The sequence below is a fragment of the Anguilla rostrata genome, chromosome 17 (genome assembly GCF_018555375.3).
Source record: "Anguilla rostrata isolate EN2019 chromosome 17, ASM1855537v3, whole genome shotgun sequence".
NCBI lineage: Eukaryota > Metazoa > Chordata > Actinopteri > Anguilliformes > Anguillidae > Anguilla > Anguilla rostrata.
The window spans coordinates 13,742,581-13,760,717 of record NC_057949.1 but is presented as its reverse complement, the minus strand read 5'-3'; the positions used below and the strand labels follow the sequence as shown (position 1 = coordinate 13,760,717).

General features: G+C 46.1%; 1 protein-coding gene across 1 annotated transcript; it reads left to right on the top strand.

Annotated features, from left to right (window-relative positions):
• The first annotated feature begins 362 nt into the window (after positions 1 to 362).
• LOC135244070 (zinc finger protein 281-like) lies at positions 363 to 16,715 on the top strand. Its single transcript, XM_064316269.1, has 8 exons — positions 363 to 833; positions 4,549 to 5,014; positions 9,263 to 9,367; positions 10,131 to 10,254; positions 10,778 to 10,898; positions 11,455 to 11,462; positions 11,555 to 11,622; positions 12,533 to 16,715. Exons 2-8 carry the CDS (start codon positions 4,607 to 4,609, stop codon positions 14,084 to 14,086), a joined length of 2,388 nt encoding a protein of 795 aa, XP_064172339.1. The 5' UTR covers positions 363 to 833; positions 4,549 to 4,606; the 3' UTR covers positions 14,087 to 16,715.
• The last annotated feature ends 1,422 nt before the right edge of the window (positions 16,716 to 18,137 follow it).

Below are 18,137 nucleotides of genomic sequence, written 5' to 3'. Positions count from 1 at the left end.
CTACTGGGACCCCAGCCAGCTGTGCACATTTTCAGTACTGTTTCCAAAGGTGAATCTTTTTGCTATAGTCAGATTCTGAACTGTAACACTAGCCTTGCTATGGCAGGCCTAGCTGCATTCACTATAGGGATTCTCACTGCTAACTGATAGCAAACAGTTTCAGGAGCATTTATGTATTGATAAATCTGATGGAGTATCTAGGACAATTTATGAACATTTGTCATGTTTAATGAAGGGAGTACTACCATTTAAAATAACTTTTACAAACTTTTTATAATGCAACATTGTTATGCAAATACAAAATATCACACATTTAGCCTACCATACATGGAATTAGGCATCGACTGAATAACAACACTAATAGTTGTCATAATCATAATTAGAATAATGTAATTTAATGAGTACGAAAAAACATGAAGAATTTAAGAAATCTGGGAAAATTATCAAAATGTTAGAAATAATATGCTTATATGTTCCTGAGACACCCAAAATATAATGGATACCATTTCAGATCTAAAGCTGAGGGAGGTGGTTTAAAGATGCTGAATAATGTGGAAAGGCTGGCGGGGAAGCACCGTCTTCTCCTTCACGTGTGGGGCCACCCGCGTGTCCTTTAACGCAGTTCACTGTCGGCCACTGCTCCCCTGCCCCGGATCACGGCGCTCGTCTGTCTCCTCGCAGGACCCGTCCGCTATACCCATAATTCCCCGCGCTGAGACAAGATGGAGGAAAGTAGCAGCTGCAGTAGAACAATGTTTGGGCTTTGAAGACTCAAAGGAACGACCCAGAGGAAAAAATACAAGCAGAAAAGGGCCAGCGGTGGTCATGCACTGGTGAGCGAAACGTAAAAACGACATTATGTTAAAATCAAGCCGGGAAAACGATCCAGTATTACCATAAGAAGAAACGCGCCGCTAGTTAGCTAGCTAGCGGTAGATGTGCCTAGAGCCGAGCATCAATTGTTCGGCAGCGTTGCATGGGCCATTTATTATGGGGTTAACGTTACTGCTTGCGTAGCTGCACCATTATGTCTATTTAATATCCCACGTCTTTTTGTTTTTCAACCGACGTGGATTGATTTGGGAAATGATGGTTTAGTTTACCATAGTACATTAGTTATTATATAATCAGTGGAATATTTCAACCTTTTCCCCACTAAAATATCGACGGCGTGCCTGCTCGCTAGCTTGCTTACTAAGAAAAGTGATTGGAAAAATATGTGCGCCTTGTATGTTGTGGTTTACTTAGCTAACTGGCTAACGTCGTTAGCGTGCTAGGCCCTTTGTGAGACAAGGCGATATATTAATATGGATACCACCATAACGGTTTGTTTAACACCTAGCCGTAGTTAGCTACCACTTTGACCTTTATCAGGTTTATTCGCACATTCTGTGCAATATGTGCGGATTTTGATTCTGTTATTGGTTCGATTTTTTCGACTAGTGGCCAGACAAACAGAGCTTTTATTCAATTTTGAGTGGTTAGCTAGCCAACGTTCTTAGATAGCTTGCTAACGTTATCTAAAACTAGCTCGTTAGATTGCAAGCGAATTGGCTGGATCCTTGATTCTGTCTTTCCATGGTTAACAAGCTATCTTATGTTAGCGAACACCAAAGACTGCATTTGAGAACTGCACTGCGCATTTCCTAACCAGCAAATGTAACAATCTAACGTTCGTTGAATACTTGCAAGTAAACGCGCTAATCTGTACATGAATTCAACAAATGTACCACAAGCGGCTGGAATTCTCCCTGTAATACTAATACCTTTACCCTCAACAAATGAGGGTAAAGCTATTGTTAGTACCATATTCGTTTACTAACGCAGACAATAAACTTAACCGTGAGGTAAGGTTTAAGGTTAAGACCAACCCACGAGAGATGACGTGTCTAGTACAGGCCACAATTAAACTGTTTTTTATACACTGTATATTATAATAATAAAACAAAAACGTTTTACCATGCCTCATGTATGTACGTTGACTATTTTTGTTGGTTAACTCAGCACAAACCATGTTCTCATCTTCCGAGTTGGCGCGCAGTAGGCTATTACTTAACATTTGGTGTCATCAACTTTTTTGAACGTACGACTATCTAACTCAAGCGATTTTGACCCCCCTCTTCAGTAACATCATACACTTTACTAATCTGTCTATTAAAACGTTAGCGAGCTAAAGTTTATCTGTTAATTTGCACTTTGGCGTTTACATCAAGCGGCTAAAATAGGCATGTTGATTTCGGCCATGGCATCACTGCTGGTAGGATCACCTGAACGCAGTGCTCTGGTAATTTTTGTTCAATGCATGATTGAACAACACATATCAGTGCAGGCATTGTAAACGCACGGAGTGTATTTTGGCAAAATCAACAAACGTGATGCCATTGTATACCAAGGGGGTCCTGAAAATGTCCGCGCATCTTTGCCCTATGTATTAATCCCCATAGAATCAGCTTAGACAAGGATGTTTGAGAGAGACCCCATGCCTTCATAAACGCAGCTAAAATTTCACCAGGCCTTACTGCCGCAGTAGGCTACCTCCGAGTTGCATCAGGAAATGATCAGTATTCTCAACCGCATTATGTAAACTATCTGGCACTGCTGTGCTCAGCAATGTTGAATAATTCAGCTGCTTACAGCTTATGTTGCTGTCTTGTGTTTATCGAAGGAAATATGGCGATTATAGAGGACTGATCTGACGAATAGTGTTACAAACAAGACGCATCTAGAAAGAAGTAACATTTAATAATGTCAAAATAGACTTTTTTTCTCTTTCATTTTATGAACCATTATTTTATAAACGGTTCCCTGTCAATAGATCAAGTTTAACAAGTTTGAAATATTAGCACTTTCTTTTTGCTACAAAGAATCCTACTACGAAGATATTATGTAGAAACTTGGTTCTAGCTACAATGTAAGTTTAATTGCAGGTAGAATATCTTTACCTGGCGGGCATGCCTAAGATTACGTATCGTCTCAGATCTGACACAATCCGGTGCACGTGTCTGTTTATTACACGGGAAAATAAGATTATGTCTACCGGTGACATGACGCGCACACGCCATTTAAGTAGCATTCAAATTGCTGAACATCAGCGTGAATTTTGCTCTAGGCAAACTGGCTGCCTCGTTCAGAAATTGAAGTTTGGCGGGTTGAGCTGCTACTGTGGTTTATATTCACACCCTGACTGCTTTTCCAGTTCTCGCAGAGTGCGGCTCTAACGAATGTACCGATCACCGGCAACGCATTTCAATGCCAACTACTATCAGCGCTGCCCCACAGAGAGGAGATGATCCTTTACCCAGCTGTTACTTTTAGTCACGCTGGCAGCTCAGTTAAAGAAATGTGGGTGCTCTATCGCGGGCAACGCGTGCCGGTCCCAAGGCCTGTTCATATCACTGGAGCGCGTGCTCTTCAGGGTAAGCCCAACTAGCTTTTAAGCAGTCTTTGATCTGCGTTGATCTAGCCAGTCAGGAAGTGACGCCGGATTTAGCCTTTAATTTGTCCTGTGATAACCTCGCAGATAAGACCTGCTGGGCTTCACCTGGGCCCCGTGATGTGGGCTGTCGCACATTGATCGACAGTAGATGATTTTTAATCACGTTGATTGGGTTGCGGTATCTAGTCTTTGCTAATCCTATCAACCAGACCGTGAAATAATACTCTCCTGTCAACTTGATTTGCAATTTAAAACTGTGTTTATACTGTGTAAGTGTTTGTAATGTCCAATAAACAGATCTTTTATCAGAGTTTTCCCCACCTAAAACAGGTTTTTAAAAAACTATTTAAATAAGTCTAATTCAGAATCATGTTAAAATGTGTGTGTTCGTTGTTGATGAATAAGCTGTGGTTTAATGAAACAGAAACGGTTATTTGCATTTGTAGTGGTGGTGTAGCATCTTGGCAAATCAAAGTGGAAACTAGATGAGTGTTTGTCTCCTCTGTGTGCAGTGGCCTACTCTACACAGGGAGACTAGCTGTGCTGGACTGGAGTGTGACAGATAACTCAGGCTTTGGGGGTGTCTGAGTTCCTGCTGTGTATCCTCAACACTGTATCCTCACCACCCCCAAGAGCCATCTAAACATCCTCCGGGCCACCTCTCCCTGACCAAGTCAGAATCTTTTACTTTCTGCTCCTCCTGATATCTTGACTTGAAGTGTAGATGTCTCTTGTACACATTCCATACGTAATCGAAACTCAGGGAGTTGAAAATGAAGTGCCTAGTTGGAAGTATCAGGCGCATGCCAACAGGGTCGTTCCTAACCTTTTTGGGCGCCCTATAAAAAATATAAATATCTAAATTTTATTGGGGCCTCTCCGAGGGGGGTGGATGTGGAATTGCGATCATAGACAGGGGGGTTGCAATTCTGTGTTGGGACCCATCCAGTGAACGCTCCCCCCCAACCCCACTGTACATGTGCGGGTCACCAAGACCGATGTCCACGCTACGACTGTTGCAGAAACAACCAAAAATATACTTTTTAAAATTTGTATTTGAAGACTTTTCCGATTAATCGAACCCCTCGTCTCACTTCCCAATCGTCTCCCAGTGTATTTGCAGTGTGCTCCAGTTAAGTTCGCTGCCCGCCCGCCACCGAAGACCCCGCCATGAGCATAATCCAAGACAAGCTAGGCAACGAGTTCCTGCGCAACGGGGCGATGGAGCCCAACTTCGCGCCGGGCATGCTGATGTTCAGCCACCTGCCGCCCGTCACCAGCTTCACACGCATGGCGGCGGCGCAGTCGGCGCTCCACGAGCTGGCCCCGCCGGAGGTGGTGCTGAAGAAGGAGCGGGACTCGCCCGACTGCGGCGCCAGCGACTACGGTCACGCCGCCATCAAGCAGGAGAAGCTGACGGAGCTGGACTACCGCCTGCCGCTCTACCCGGGCTGCTCGGCCAAGGGCGCCGACCTGCTGATGGAGGCGTCGCTCGGCAACCACCACCATCACCACCACCACCACCACCACCACCAGCAGCAGCAGAACCTGCTGGCGCACGACCTGAGCCTGGGCAACGTGAGTACTGGGAGGGGGGCGGGACTTCCTGTGTTTCAGAATTCACTGTGCCATTATATCATATAGAAATGTGGGGGGGGGGCAGGGTGGAAGAGAGGGTCAAGTCGTGGTTGGTGGGAGCGGTACTATGATTGATGCGGTGACTGATCACATGAATGAATAGTCTTTTTGCCTTACAGTGCACGGTTACTTATTGGCACATACAAGTTCTGAAGGACGTGCATATCTGCAGAACCATTTTTATCCTAGTACCAAAAAATCTGTAATGCAGCCCAGTTTTGGCCACCACTTGTTTAGTTCACCGTGAGTAAATTAACACTCAGTGTTTTCTTCTGGAGAAGGCAAACCCAGGGAAATGTGTGCTGGAAGATCCCTAGCAGCGTTCACTTAAATTAAAGCAGGCTATTGTAGATCTCAGTAGCTGATCAGACATGTTATCGGTACAATGAGAAAAATTCTCACATATGTTCTCCTTCAGAAAAAGAATACTCTTTCATCAGGAGATGCAAAGGGGTGAAAAAATTCACCCTGAACTGAGGTCATCCCAGGTGCTTCCTCGTGTGCTCTTGTGTGGAGCTTGGTCTGCCTTTTTTTTCACCCGACATCTAAAAATATTAGTAAACGGGAAGCTTGTGAGGGATCACCTTTACACAGGTTAGCACGCGAGGGGTGTAAATGTGGCTAATGGTGGTAACTCTTCCTCGCTCCATCCGGCGATGGAAAATATCGAAATACAGAGGAGAAACGAAAATACGTGTAGGAAGGAATAGAGCGCTACACACAAACTCGTCAGTTTAATTTTTAGTCACTTGGTTTGCAACATTTTGGACGCCGAATCACAATATATTTCCACGGCAGTTATAGCCAAAACACAAGAAATCGAAGACTAATATCGTTTTATTATATCGTTTATTTTTATTATGTACTTATGGTTGGCGTATGAAAGCGTTCACATGTAGCGGATTTCAGGGTGTCACGGTTCTTGTAGCGTGTCGACACCCCTTGAAATCAGGCATGTCAAGTTTAAGTTTAGAAAAAAACCATGTAACCGAGGAAGCGTAGAGTTTAATATTAGCCGTATGTTCCGTGTTATTTTAGAATCATATTGCTGAAACACTCTGTACAGCATTCTGGAAATACTCAATGGAGGTTATAGACTGAGGCGAAGGCCTGAAAAGACCAAAGTGGATCAGACCAAATGCTGGGTGACAGGGGGGGGGGGCGGGTTGGTCCACATTCCATGCTGGTATGCCCATTTCCTTTTTGCCGAGTGCAGGAATAACAGTGAAAGAAATGGATTCAGTGCTCCAGAAATCAACCTTTTACTCTATAGAGCGTGATGTCATTGTGCATTTGTCAGCACAAAGGAATCCTGGCAAGACTCATCACTGCTTAGTTCTACTACCCGGCGTCTTGCGGAAACTCGCGCCCAGCTGTCGAACCCTCCGCTCTTTGTCTAACAATAGCCAGGCCAAGATACGTGGGTCTTGGCAGGGAGTATGAAGCCTAAATAATAATCAGCACCTTCATCATTCGTTTTTGAACGCAGTTTAGTTAACGGAATCCACCAGAAACAGACATCGCGCGTAAACCTGCCACTGCAGTCAGAGTGAGACAAACCAGAAAATGGAGGCTGGCGAGTGGAAACTGAAGGCTCCAGCCCTGTGTTTTTTTGGACATCCCCTTGGTTGGCGTCCACGAGAAACGCCAAAAATGGAGACCCGTAAGGAAGGGTTCAATGGCAGTGTTCTGAAGAATTCCTTTAAATTCTCTTTAGGGTAACCCTGGATTCCTGCCGCAGCTGCGTTTGATTAGAAAAAAATAATCTCCGTTTATTTTGGCCAGCGCAGCTCCGCGCAATTAAGGTTTTTTAAAATATATATTTTTATGTGCACGGCGTATGCTGCAATGGTAAGCTTAGTGGACTAAGAATCATGTCACGGTATTTTTGAACCTTAAGGGCTGTTGAGAGATGCATATGTCAGTTCTGATTAATTTCTCTGATGTGTGATTGATTCCGTAGCTGAGCGCGGGCAGATTTCAGCTCCACAACTGACAGTGAATGTGAACATTAAACAACTCTTAATTTTATTGCCTCGCGACCGTATGTGGTAGACTGGCCCAGCTAAGTGAATTTGATAAAACTGCCGGGCACGAAATGCGTGAAGCACAAACACTAATGTGACAAGCATTTGAGATGTCTAACAAGCGTATCACAACTTTATATCCTGTAGACCCGATTGTACAGGCTATTTTGCCCACCAAACACGATTGTTTTTAATGTAGTGTATATTATATATTGTGGCGTGGCTGGTTAGATTTTAGGGCGCTTTTACACCATAAGGTTCTTTAAAAAAAAAAATCAAACCTCGTGTGAGTGATGCATAGTTTAGTTTTGCAGCTGGCCAGTTTTGCTTTCACAAAGGCAAAAACTGTCCACTATTAGTAATGTCTTCCGATTATTAGTCAGACAGTTGGCGGATAAAATTACGAAACCTTTGCAGTTTCTGCCTGTACTTTATCGTCGTGGAACACAGGTTATGTTCACGTTGTTGATTTGAAACGCATATCAGCAGAAAGCGGAGGACCGCGAATATGAACGTCTGTCGAGAATGCGCGTATTAAATCATTTAATAATACAGGCATTCCAATAAAATCGCTCTGCAATCAGACGATATCACAGAAGAAGGCTGGCTCTGATGAGATCCTACTGTGATGAATTTCACTTCGTCGTGAGTCCTGGTCTGTGTCCCCTTCTAACCGTGTGAGCTGGCTATGCAGCACTAGTATCACCAGTCACCAAAAACAGGAAGCGAAGATGTTGTTTTTAACCAATAAAATGCAGCGTGAGTGCTACGCTTCCTGCGAATTGGTTCGAATGACGTTCTCGCCAGACTTAAACCGCTCCAGAGTTCAATTGGAAGAAGCGGCCCGAGACAACCTCTTCAAGGCCGGCCAGATAGCGGTTGTTTGGTTCCCACCAGGGTGGCGTTCACACCTCCCAAACCAAGGCGTAAACGCTCTAGAGTTAAATTTAAATGGACCAAACAACGCTGCTGTGAACACACCAGTCATAGCAGGATGCAGAATATATAAACACCTCACGGATTTATGCCAAGCACAGGAGGTCAGTTCCTTTGCGGAGTCTGTGGCATTATATTCAGAGGACTACATATTAATAATGATACATATGTATACTCCCAAATGTGACACTTAACACTGCTCAGTCTTCTGTCACCAGTTTATTTTTTACATTTTATTTAAACTGAATGGAGCAGCAACTGAATAGATTTAGAATTTGGCTAGCCATGTGTTTTTGTAACGCTGGTGAATTTTCACTTTGGGAAAAACCCAAAATTGTAGTTAACGTGGTCTAGGTAAAATTTTATAGCCTTATGTGCAAGTGTATTTTGAGAGAATGGGCTGTTTCTGCCATAAATGACTTGTCTTGGTTGTGCTATACCTTTTGTTCTCTAACATAACTCTAAATGAGCTGATGCTTGGCTTTAAAATATGGAATTATGTTTTGTTAGCGGTGGAATTGCAGATAAAATGACCTTGACTGCAAAATAGTAGTTTGCTCGTATTCTTCTGTTGTTTTGCACACATTGTCTGTTCACGCATCAAAACACCAGCCAGCTGATTATCGCTATGAAAGGTTTGTCTCCCACAGATTTTTCAGTCAGATGTAGAGCAAGCGTTAGAAAAGAATAACCAATTTAAATGTCTGGGTAAATTGTCAAAATTAGCCTGAACTGTTACATGGCCCATAGGGTGAAGCTTTGACATACTGAACTGTATTGAATGAGTTCAGTTCTCAGTTTTTCCCTTTGTGTGTGTGTGCGCGCGCGCGCACGCGCACAATTAAAATGCATTTTTCCCTTAGTCCATAGGAGTCATTGTAAAATGCTAGCGCGTTCATGCTCTTAAGCGGTGCACTGTGTGTAGCGTGTGCTGGAGGTGAATGCGCATTCTGTGTTGGTTTAGCGCGCGGCTGCGGTACGTGCCGCAGCTCTGCAGCCCTCCCGCAATGGCACAGCCATGACCTCTGCGGCGGCAGGAAGGGGACCGTAAATTTAGGTTTATTGCTCTACCACTCAGACCCTCAGCAAGCTGTCCCACACTCAATGGGACAGGCCCAGCCTTTGTCCCCTGTATTTGGGTTCTCTCTCTCTCTCTGTCTGTCTCTCTCTGTCTCTCTCTCTGTGTCTCCCGTGCTGATTTCCTTTCTCTTTGTCGCCCCTGCAGCTGTCACAGAGATTGGTGAAAGAGCCCTCGGGGAGGAGGGGTCGGAGGTCAAACGGCGACGGCCAGGAGGGAAAGCCCCGGAGGAAGCGGGGAGACTCCTCAAAGGTGCGCGGTGCCGGGGGCCCGCCTCTCTCCGAGGCCTCCGCCTCCCCCTGCCGGCTCCGCCCATTTCAGCGCCACACCCCTGAATATTCTGCCCACCGTTCATTCCGAGTGTCACCACACGTTTTCATGGGCAGAAATGCAAAATACAGCCACGTGCCTCTTATTAAAATACAAGATGGCTCCCAAATACATTTGTGTCAGTCATAATGATTGTTGGGCTTTGCAGGTGAATCAGAGGTATGAACTGTGCAAACAGGCTAGCAGCCCAATTTGCTTGTGAAACATACACGCAAATTTGTATTTCCAGTACATTTAAAATGCTGCCCATCTTTTAGAATTGCAGCCTCTGTAGTTCATGAGGCTATATTGTAATTTTCCAATGGTACATTTTCATTTCTGCTTGTTAAACTAGTTGAGGGATCAGCCTTTTCGCTGATTTTGTCTTCTGCAGTTGATGGAGGTGCAGTATGCTGTTGTAATTGCTGTAATGCTGCTGCTGCCTCTGGTTGGTGTTGAAAAGGGATTGATTTTGCATGCATTATGCAGCTGATACGTCTGCTCCCGCAAAGCTGCCCTAGACTCCGTCTGCGCTAGTACCAGCGTCTTAAGTGACAGGGGAACAATGAGCTCCAAGTGGCATTGTCTGCAGCGGACTCTGGAGTGGTGCGTGGAGCAGGCTCGAGCATGCGGTCATTGTTGTGGGAGAATAGGGAGAGGAGATCGTAAAAACTAACCCCCCCCCCCCACCCTCGTCTCTCCGCAGTCGATGATGCTGGACGGCGAACTGGGCAGCCTCTCGCCCGGCTCCAAGCCGCACATCTGCGAGCACTGCAGCGCCGCCTTCCGCAGCTCCTACCACCTGCGCAGACACGTGCTCATCCACACGGGTACGGGGCCGCGGCACGCCCGCCTCCTCGCCCAGCTCCTCTGCCCGCTGTATCTCGCTACTCCTTCAGCTGTTACTGCTGCGGCTTCGTGTTCTCTTAAGACGGCCACTGCTTCCTATTGTTTGACTTTTTACATGTTTCATTGAGTATTATTTGCATTTATATTACATTAGGAGCTCTCGTGTGAAGGATCCATTGAGGTTAAATGGGTCCTTAAAAGTCTCTTAAGTTGGATCTTGAAGGTCATGAAGAGTTGCAAATTCTATAAACGTGAAAATGTTTAGTTGGCGGTACTGCACAAATTATTTGATCGGCCAATGAAACTATCATTGAAGTTCAGACTACTTCACGATCTTTCATGCCAGAACCAGATACCGTACATCAAGTGCAGTGAAAATCAAGTTTTTTTTTTTTTTGAAACTTGCGAAATCCAAGAGAACTACAGCCACTACACGATGACCTATGTTTTGAGCGAGGTGCTCAGCATGGCGTTGAGTCGTGTGTCCTGTCCCTCTCTTCTCAGGAGAAAGGCCTTTCAGGTGCAGTCAGTGTAACATGAGCTTCATCCAGAAGTACCTTCTGCAGCGGCACGAGAAGATACACAGTGGTGAGTCCTGGGATGAGTGGGATAACTACTCTGATTAGTCTGTCTTTGTTTTTGACTTGTCTTTGACTTGCCCTGTTCCTCTCTGGCCCTATTGTATGCAAGCACTTGTGAGTTATTAAATTCCAAACTGAAAATGTAAATGAGCTTCTCACCTAATGCCTGGAATAGCCCTCTGCCCTCCCCACCATTTCCAACATGTTCTCTGCCAGAAAAAAATGACACTGCTTTGGTTCGTTTTTTGGGATTGTGGCATTCATCTTCTTAAGTACAGATCAACAGTAGCTGTAGTCTAGGAGTCCCAATTTGAGTCTTCTTTGTGCCTGTGTGGGTGCAGGCTTTTTGGTCCATGTTCTTCTTGGATCCGACTGAACACCCCTTGTTACAGCCTCTGCAGTCTCTATGATTGTCTTTGGGACAGGTTGTTCTAGTGACTGCGGTTGAGTTGGTTGTCTGTGTTCCAGTGACCGTGGTTGAGTTGGTTGTCTGTGTTCCAGTGACCGTGGTTGAGTTGGTTGTCTGTGCTACTGTGACTGCGGTCGAATTGGTTGTCTGTGTTCCAGTGACCGTGGTTGTGTTGGTTGTTTGTGTTCCAGTGACCGTGGTTGAGTTGGTTGTTTGTGTTCCTGTGACCGTGGTTGATCTGTTACTATCTGTGCCAGGAGGAAGCTTAGCTGGCATGTCTGTGTTCATTAGATACCATGGAGAGGCACAAGAGGACTCACAGTGGAGAAAAGCCATACAAATGTGACACCTGCCAACAGGTGAGTCATGAGTGGGTGGGGCCGTTCACATCTTCCAGATTAACTGAAGCTTCTTTAACCCCTCTTCAAAGAGTGCGGTTTTTTCCCATGAATGTCAGTTCCTGAGCCTATAAGTCTGTGTCTCAGTGTTGGCAGTTTGCCTGGGTTGTTTGGTTATCCAGGTGGAAGTCAGCCAGATTAAAGGCTGATTTTGTGGGATTTTTTTGCGTTCCCCCCCAGAGTTTATGATTAATCAGAAACTAATTATTTTCAGACTCATAATGTCAGAGTTGTGTGTTTATGGCTGAACATTCTCATCTGCTATCAGTGCTCAAAGAAAAAGCTCATGATGTGTGTGTGCTTAAGACATACCAATGTCCCCTGTATCTAGTCGAGACACTTCAGCCCGTTTTATACTTTGTTGCACGACACTTTCGACAAGGGTTGGATGACAATGACGTATTTTTCACTAAAAAAAGTGTCGAACACCTCTAGAATTCTATGTCATGTCGCATAGCTTCATACTTTGTCATACAGCTTTGATTGGACAACCAAATGGAGCGCCGAAATTCATTGTCCCGGAAACGTCATTTTCGGTTTATCTGAGTGACAGACTCAAAAGTAGATATAAAATGAATTCCTCCCCTATTTCTCTAATTTCACCGGGTGCCGCAATGTTTTAACTGATGTAAACATCAGTTTGGTGTCATGACCATAGTCGGCAGAACCCTCTCCACAGCCCTTTGCTGAAGTATAAAGGCAAAACGCCGTGCAACACGCTGATTTTTTTTTGCGTGACACTTGTCAAAATGGCCGTACGACGAAGTATAAATCCGGCTTTAGGGTCTAAAGAATCTGTATTTCCTGTTTAATCAGGAAGAGTACCACCCCTTGTGTTCTGACGTGTGTATTTTCTTGTATCCCGTCTCAGTATTTTTCCAGGACGGACCGGCTGCTGAAGCACAAGAGGACCTGTGGAGAAGCCATAAAGAAGGGGCTGGACCCGGGGGCCCTGGACCAGGGCCTGGGTGACATGGGGCAGGGCGGCTACGGCCTCACTCAGGGAAACGCCGGCACCTCCGGCCGCCGGAAGGGCAAGCCCAAAGGGGAGGGGGGCGAGCGCAAGCGGAGGAAGGGCGCGGGCGGAGAGGCGGGGCCTGGGCCGGGGGCGGGGGCAGGGGACCCGGGCCTGCAGGGCTACGATGCGTCGGGCAGCGGCCTGCACGGGCGGGCCCCGAAACTGCTCTTCAAGAAGGTCAACCGCAAGGGCCCCGACAAGGACCCCGCCCACAAGGTGGGGCCCCTGGGCGGGATGGACGGCCTGGCGCTCCTGCAGGGCCCCGAGGCCAAGCAGGCCCCGCCCAGCAGCAACTACGACGACGCCATGCAGTTCCTGAAGAAACGCCGCTACCTGCACGCGGCCGCCAACAGCGCCGACTACGAGGTGGGCGTGGCCCACCTGTCCCAGCAGCCCACGGTCATCCAGGGCGCGGTGGGCGGGGCCCTGGACGGAGACCACGCCCCGCTGGGCCTCCTGGACTCGTCCCCCATGGGCGGCGGCGGCGGCGCCGACCCCAAGCACGACAAGTCGGGCATCCCAGACGAGGTCCTCCAGAGCCTGCTGGACCACTACTCCCAGAAGGCCGAGGGGCCGCACGACGTGCCCTTCGACCTGGGCGGCGACCAGCACGTGGAGCTCCACCCGGCGGCGCAGCAGGCGCCCGAGGGCGGGGACGAGGAGGACAAGGTGGGCGAGAAGGCGGTGATCATGCACGAGTACTCGCGCTTCCTGCTCCAGGCGCTGGAGCGCACCAGCCACGGCGGCGGCTTCCTGCCGGCGCCCAGCGGGCCCTTCGCCGGCCCCGCCTCCTCCGCCGCCAGTCCGCCGCTCTTCTCCGACAAGCACGTCTACGCCGCGACCCCGCTGGAGTGCGGCTTCGGCCACGCCCTCGCCTCGGCCCCGCCCCCGGGCCCCCTGCCCAAGCCCCACTTCGGGATGCTGCTGGCGGGCCCCTCCTCCTCCTCGTCCTCGTCCTCCTCCCAGCCCGGCTTCCACCTGGGCGGCCTGGACCCCGCCCACCAGCAGCTCACCCCCTCTCAGGAGCTCACCGAGCAGCTGGAGAAGCAGCCCTCGCCCGGCGCCTTCCAGATCCCGCCCCCGGACCTGGGCGGGCACAAGGACGCCCCGCCCAAGGGCAGCTCCGCCTACCAGCTCCCCGCCCAGGACCTGGCCCCCATCGACCCCTCCAAGGGCGTGGACCTCCGGCCCCCCTACCAGATCGAGAACTTCGCCCAGGCCTTCGGGTCCCAGTTCAAAGCGGGCGGCAGGGTCCCCCTGGGGTACAGCCCTGACTCGGGCGCGGAGGTGGACCACAGGATAAGGACACCCGTTCCGGAATTCTCAGGTTACACTAGTTTGTTAGCTGATGTCAATGAGCCAGTTAGTTCAAGATCCAAGACTCCCACAAGCCAAAGCTACAGGTAAGATCTGAAGGACGGTAGAGACCTAGTTTTGGAGGTTTGTTCATTAAAAATTTTTTTTTTTCCTTATGTTTATTATTATTAATAAATTTTTTTAAAAAATAAGGCTATGTTTTAATTATTACACTGCCATTATAATGTTTGTATAAAATTGTACCGGAATGGGTCTGTGTGACCTCCTTCAAATGCAATGTTTTTATTTTTTATTTTTTTTATTTTTTCCTCTCCGTGTTTAGTCGATTTTATTCATTAGTGTAAAATTAGGTCTGGTCATTAACCGATAGATGGAAAAAGTACTTTTTAAGCAAAAATGTAGTGTAGCAAAGGACTGGCTTGACATTTCTTTTTCCCCACGAACCTACGTGTTTTAGCAATCAACTTTACAATTGTGAAAAATAATTAATAATGATAAACGATGGCAGGGAACAGCCCAGATATGAAATGGCAAAAAAATAAAATAAAGATATTGTCTGTTACAAGGATTTAAAGTATAACTCAGGAAAAAAAGTGTAATAAGGAGAATTTTATTGCGAGATGCAGCAGGAGCACTCTTTGTTTTAATTATTGTCATTTTTCTTTTTTTTAGCGCTGTTCGTTTGCAAGTGCAACAGAGGGTTTTTTAAATTTTTTATTCCTTTACAATCGAGTGCGAAAAACGAGGAAGCTGCCTGTTTGGTTACACTAAGAACACTTTCCTCTTAGCTGAATGGAGGTTACGGTACTTCTCGTCAATGTGAAACACTCGCGTTTCTGTCAGCAAGGGCCATGCGTATTTATAAAGTGTATGCGAGCGAGGGGGGGATGACGGCGATGTGAGGAAGGAGGGGAATTTGGAAAAAAGAAGGACCCCCGGGGTCAGTTTCGGAGGAAGGGGGCGGAGTCGCCGTTCCGTTCGTCACAGGATTTGGGTCATTTAAAAAAAAAAAAAAAAAAGAGACACTGTTACCATGGCGTGCGGACTGGGGGAGGAGCTTTGCATCGCGAAACTCTTACCTGCGCGGGCCACGCCCCCCCTCCCCCGCGACCGAAACCCTCCTTAGCGATTGCGTAGCGACGCTGGCAGGAGATGTTTCTGAAGATTTTTTCTCTCCCTAAGTTCGTCTCCTCCTCTTACTTCCTCCACCTTTCCTTTCTTATCGAGCACTTCTTTCCCCCAGTTTAAAAATTTTTTTTTTAAAGAAACATTCAGATAGTGGATATTAAAAACAGAGAGAGAGAGGACTGACTTGCTTTTAAAAAGAGATGTTGGTTAGGGCCGCCAGTTGTTCGAGGATAAGGTGTCAGGCGATTGGTGTAGGGGCGGGCGGGGATTGGGTGGGACGGGGGGTGGGTGGGGGGGGGATTGTGGGCGGGGGAGGGGATTCTTAGTTTTGGAATGGCCTCGTGAGGCACTCTGGGGATGGGGTGGGTGGTTTTGGGGAGGTGGGGAGGGGGGGGGATTTGTTTTTGCGTTGTCACCTGGATGTTATCAGATATGTAAAACAGGTTAAATGGGGACGAGGACCTCTTTGTAAATTTATAGCCATTTAATCAGGTAAGTGTAAAAGTGTTGCCCAGAGACCATTGTACCACTGAACACAAAAACCGATGCATTGAGCGCAAGTGGATGCAACTGTAATTTGTTTGGAAAAAATACAAATAAAACCCTACATCCTGTTACTTCACAACGAGCCAAAAAACATAAAAGAAAAAAATGGTCAGAGATAAAAATATTTTTAAAAAAATCATCACTTTTTTTTTTTTTAAAGAAATGTTTGAGGGAACCCCAATGTGCATGCCTAATGAAGGATAGTGTTAGGTTTCGATGGCAGTTCTTCAGTTTGTAAGCGGAGTAATGGTTGCTTTGTCTTCCACTGCTGCTGGGTTGTTTTTTTTTTTTTTTTTTTTTTTTACAGCAACGCGATTGTCCGTTCGGTTTTTATTTTCCCAGCCCCTCCTCCCAAGCCTCTGACTGACAGAGCCCTAAAACGTAGCCCGAGACCCCTCGGCTATGATGTCACAGGGAACAAAGACTGACCGCTCGAATCATGCTCCATGTTTTAACGACGTGAGAAAAAGAAAAAGGATGAAATTGACCTTTGTATACCTCATATCACTGTTTAGGCATGGCCAGGGACTGGTTTTTTTCCATGTATGTAGCGCAGATACTGTGGTAGGTTTTGAATCACATTACAAACTGTAAACAGTGTTTGCAATTGCAGAAGGAAAAATGGGTTCATTTTTAAAGTACTATAATACCTTTTGGCTCTAAAGCATTATTGCCAAGCAGTGTTTAAGCCTGTGATTACCACAATGAATTTTCTTCTTTCCATGTATTGTTTTATTTTTTTTTCCTTCGAATTGCCATATTGTGTTTTAACGATCTAGACATGTTTACAAAAATGTACAAAAAACACTAAAAATGTGTGTTTTTTTATTTTCTTTTTTTGTGCTCAGATCCGCATGACATGAACGATTTTTTGTACGTTTTTATTGGTTGTCACCACCACACCGAACCTGTAGCAAATGTCTTCTCGCTCTCCCGTCTTATTTTGTCATTCTTACTTTGTTCTGGGTTCTTGTGATATGATTTGCATTTAAATGAGTTTATAAATGATTAGAAAATAAAAAAATAAAAAATTCTTATCAGCAAATCTCTCCTGTGAACCGGAATGATCACTTAAAAATATTTATAAGAATAAAAAATAAGAACGCTGTGCCTAATGAGAACAGGCCGTTTACCTATAAACCGGGGTATTCAGCATGGAATACCTGATCACACCTGATCTTGGACACCTTGACACCTCTGTGACTACATGCGTCCTGCCATCAGACGGAATTTAGCTTTAGCCATTTCCACATAGGCCCGTTTAAAATGAACAGCTCTGGTTTCCTATCCATTTTCACCACTGACGACTAACTGGTCTGCTATGCTGCCTTGGCTGTGCCATACACAACCCATGTATTGTGTCTCACTTTGAGAACTGGGCTTAACTTTTGATTCTGTCATTTATTCAGCAAACGGCTTATCACTTTGCTTTCTCCCTGAGATGTTTTAAGGGGGCGTACCTCTGGTGGGGGGGATCCTTTCCTCCAATCAGAATGGCAGCTTATATTTTGAATGTGGACACAAATGCAAACTTTTTTTTATATTATGACATGACTCTTTTTGGGGAACATATGCAAATTAGCTCATGAATAATTGAGTCTGCCTTACATGCACCCAAACGTATGTGAGAACTGAATGCTGTGTACTGTTTTCCGGGATATTTGCTGCAGATCACCTTTGAGCCTGTAGATGGTGCTTGTGTTTGTCTTTTCAGTCCGTCTGCAAGATTAGTTTAGGCTTGACTTGCGCTCGTGTAAGAGCGAATGAGTCCACTTGCAGCAGACCTGAGGTAATCCTAATAAAAGCATCATTTCAAATGTGCTACTTATCATTACTGCATCTAGTCCATCTAGTAGTCAATAGCTGTGATTCTTCTTTTAAGTAAGTATGTTCTTGATTTTCACTATCTCTTTCTTTTGTAGATTAGTTTGGCACACGTGTAAAATCCAAGCTTGCTTCATAGCTTATGTTGCCCCATGGGTCCCCGCGGTACCCCAGAAGGATCTCCTGCAGTAATTGTCAGGAGCTTTAATGTCATTTGCTTTAATGTTCCTCGTAATTTTTGACACTGGTGGAATTCAAAGTCCCTTCTGTTCCCCCACCCCCTCCCCAAGTGCAGCTGCTGTTACGTGTGAGAGCTCATGTTCTCTGAGCTAATGTTAAAAGGGGTAGTACATCGTTCCGGGAATATTTCATTGTTTTCAACAGTGAGAACATCGCACCTCTTCCCGTACGCTACGTAGCGCAGGCTAACACAAGTGTGCCTTTCTTTACACTTCTGCCGGAACTTTCCGTATCTGCTGTGTGGGATTGCGCTCGCACAGTTTGTTTAATGTCAGCCATTGAAAACTGCGTGTGTGAATATGGTCTCTCTTTATCTCTCGGTGATTAATGATTGTATTGTGAGCTACGTAAACCAGATTAACTTGTACTGTATTAATAGGGTAGGGCCAGAAGTGAACCAGCC

Coding starts and splice junctions, on each gene's coding strand:
- LOC135244070 (XM_064316269.1), top strand. CDS start 4,607: ATGAGCATAATCCAAGACAAGCTAGGCAACGAGTTCCTGCGCAACGGG. Junction 5,015..9,262: donor ACGACCTGAGCCTGGGCAAC/GTGAGTACTGGG, acceptor TCGCCCCTGCAG/CTGTCACAGAGATTGGTGAA. Junction 11,623..12,532: donor AATGTGACACCTGCCAACAG/GTGAGTCATGAG, acceptor ATCCCGTCTCAG/TATTTTTCCAGGACGGACCG.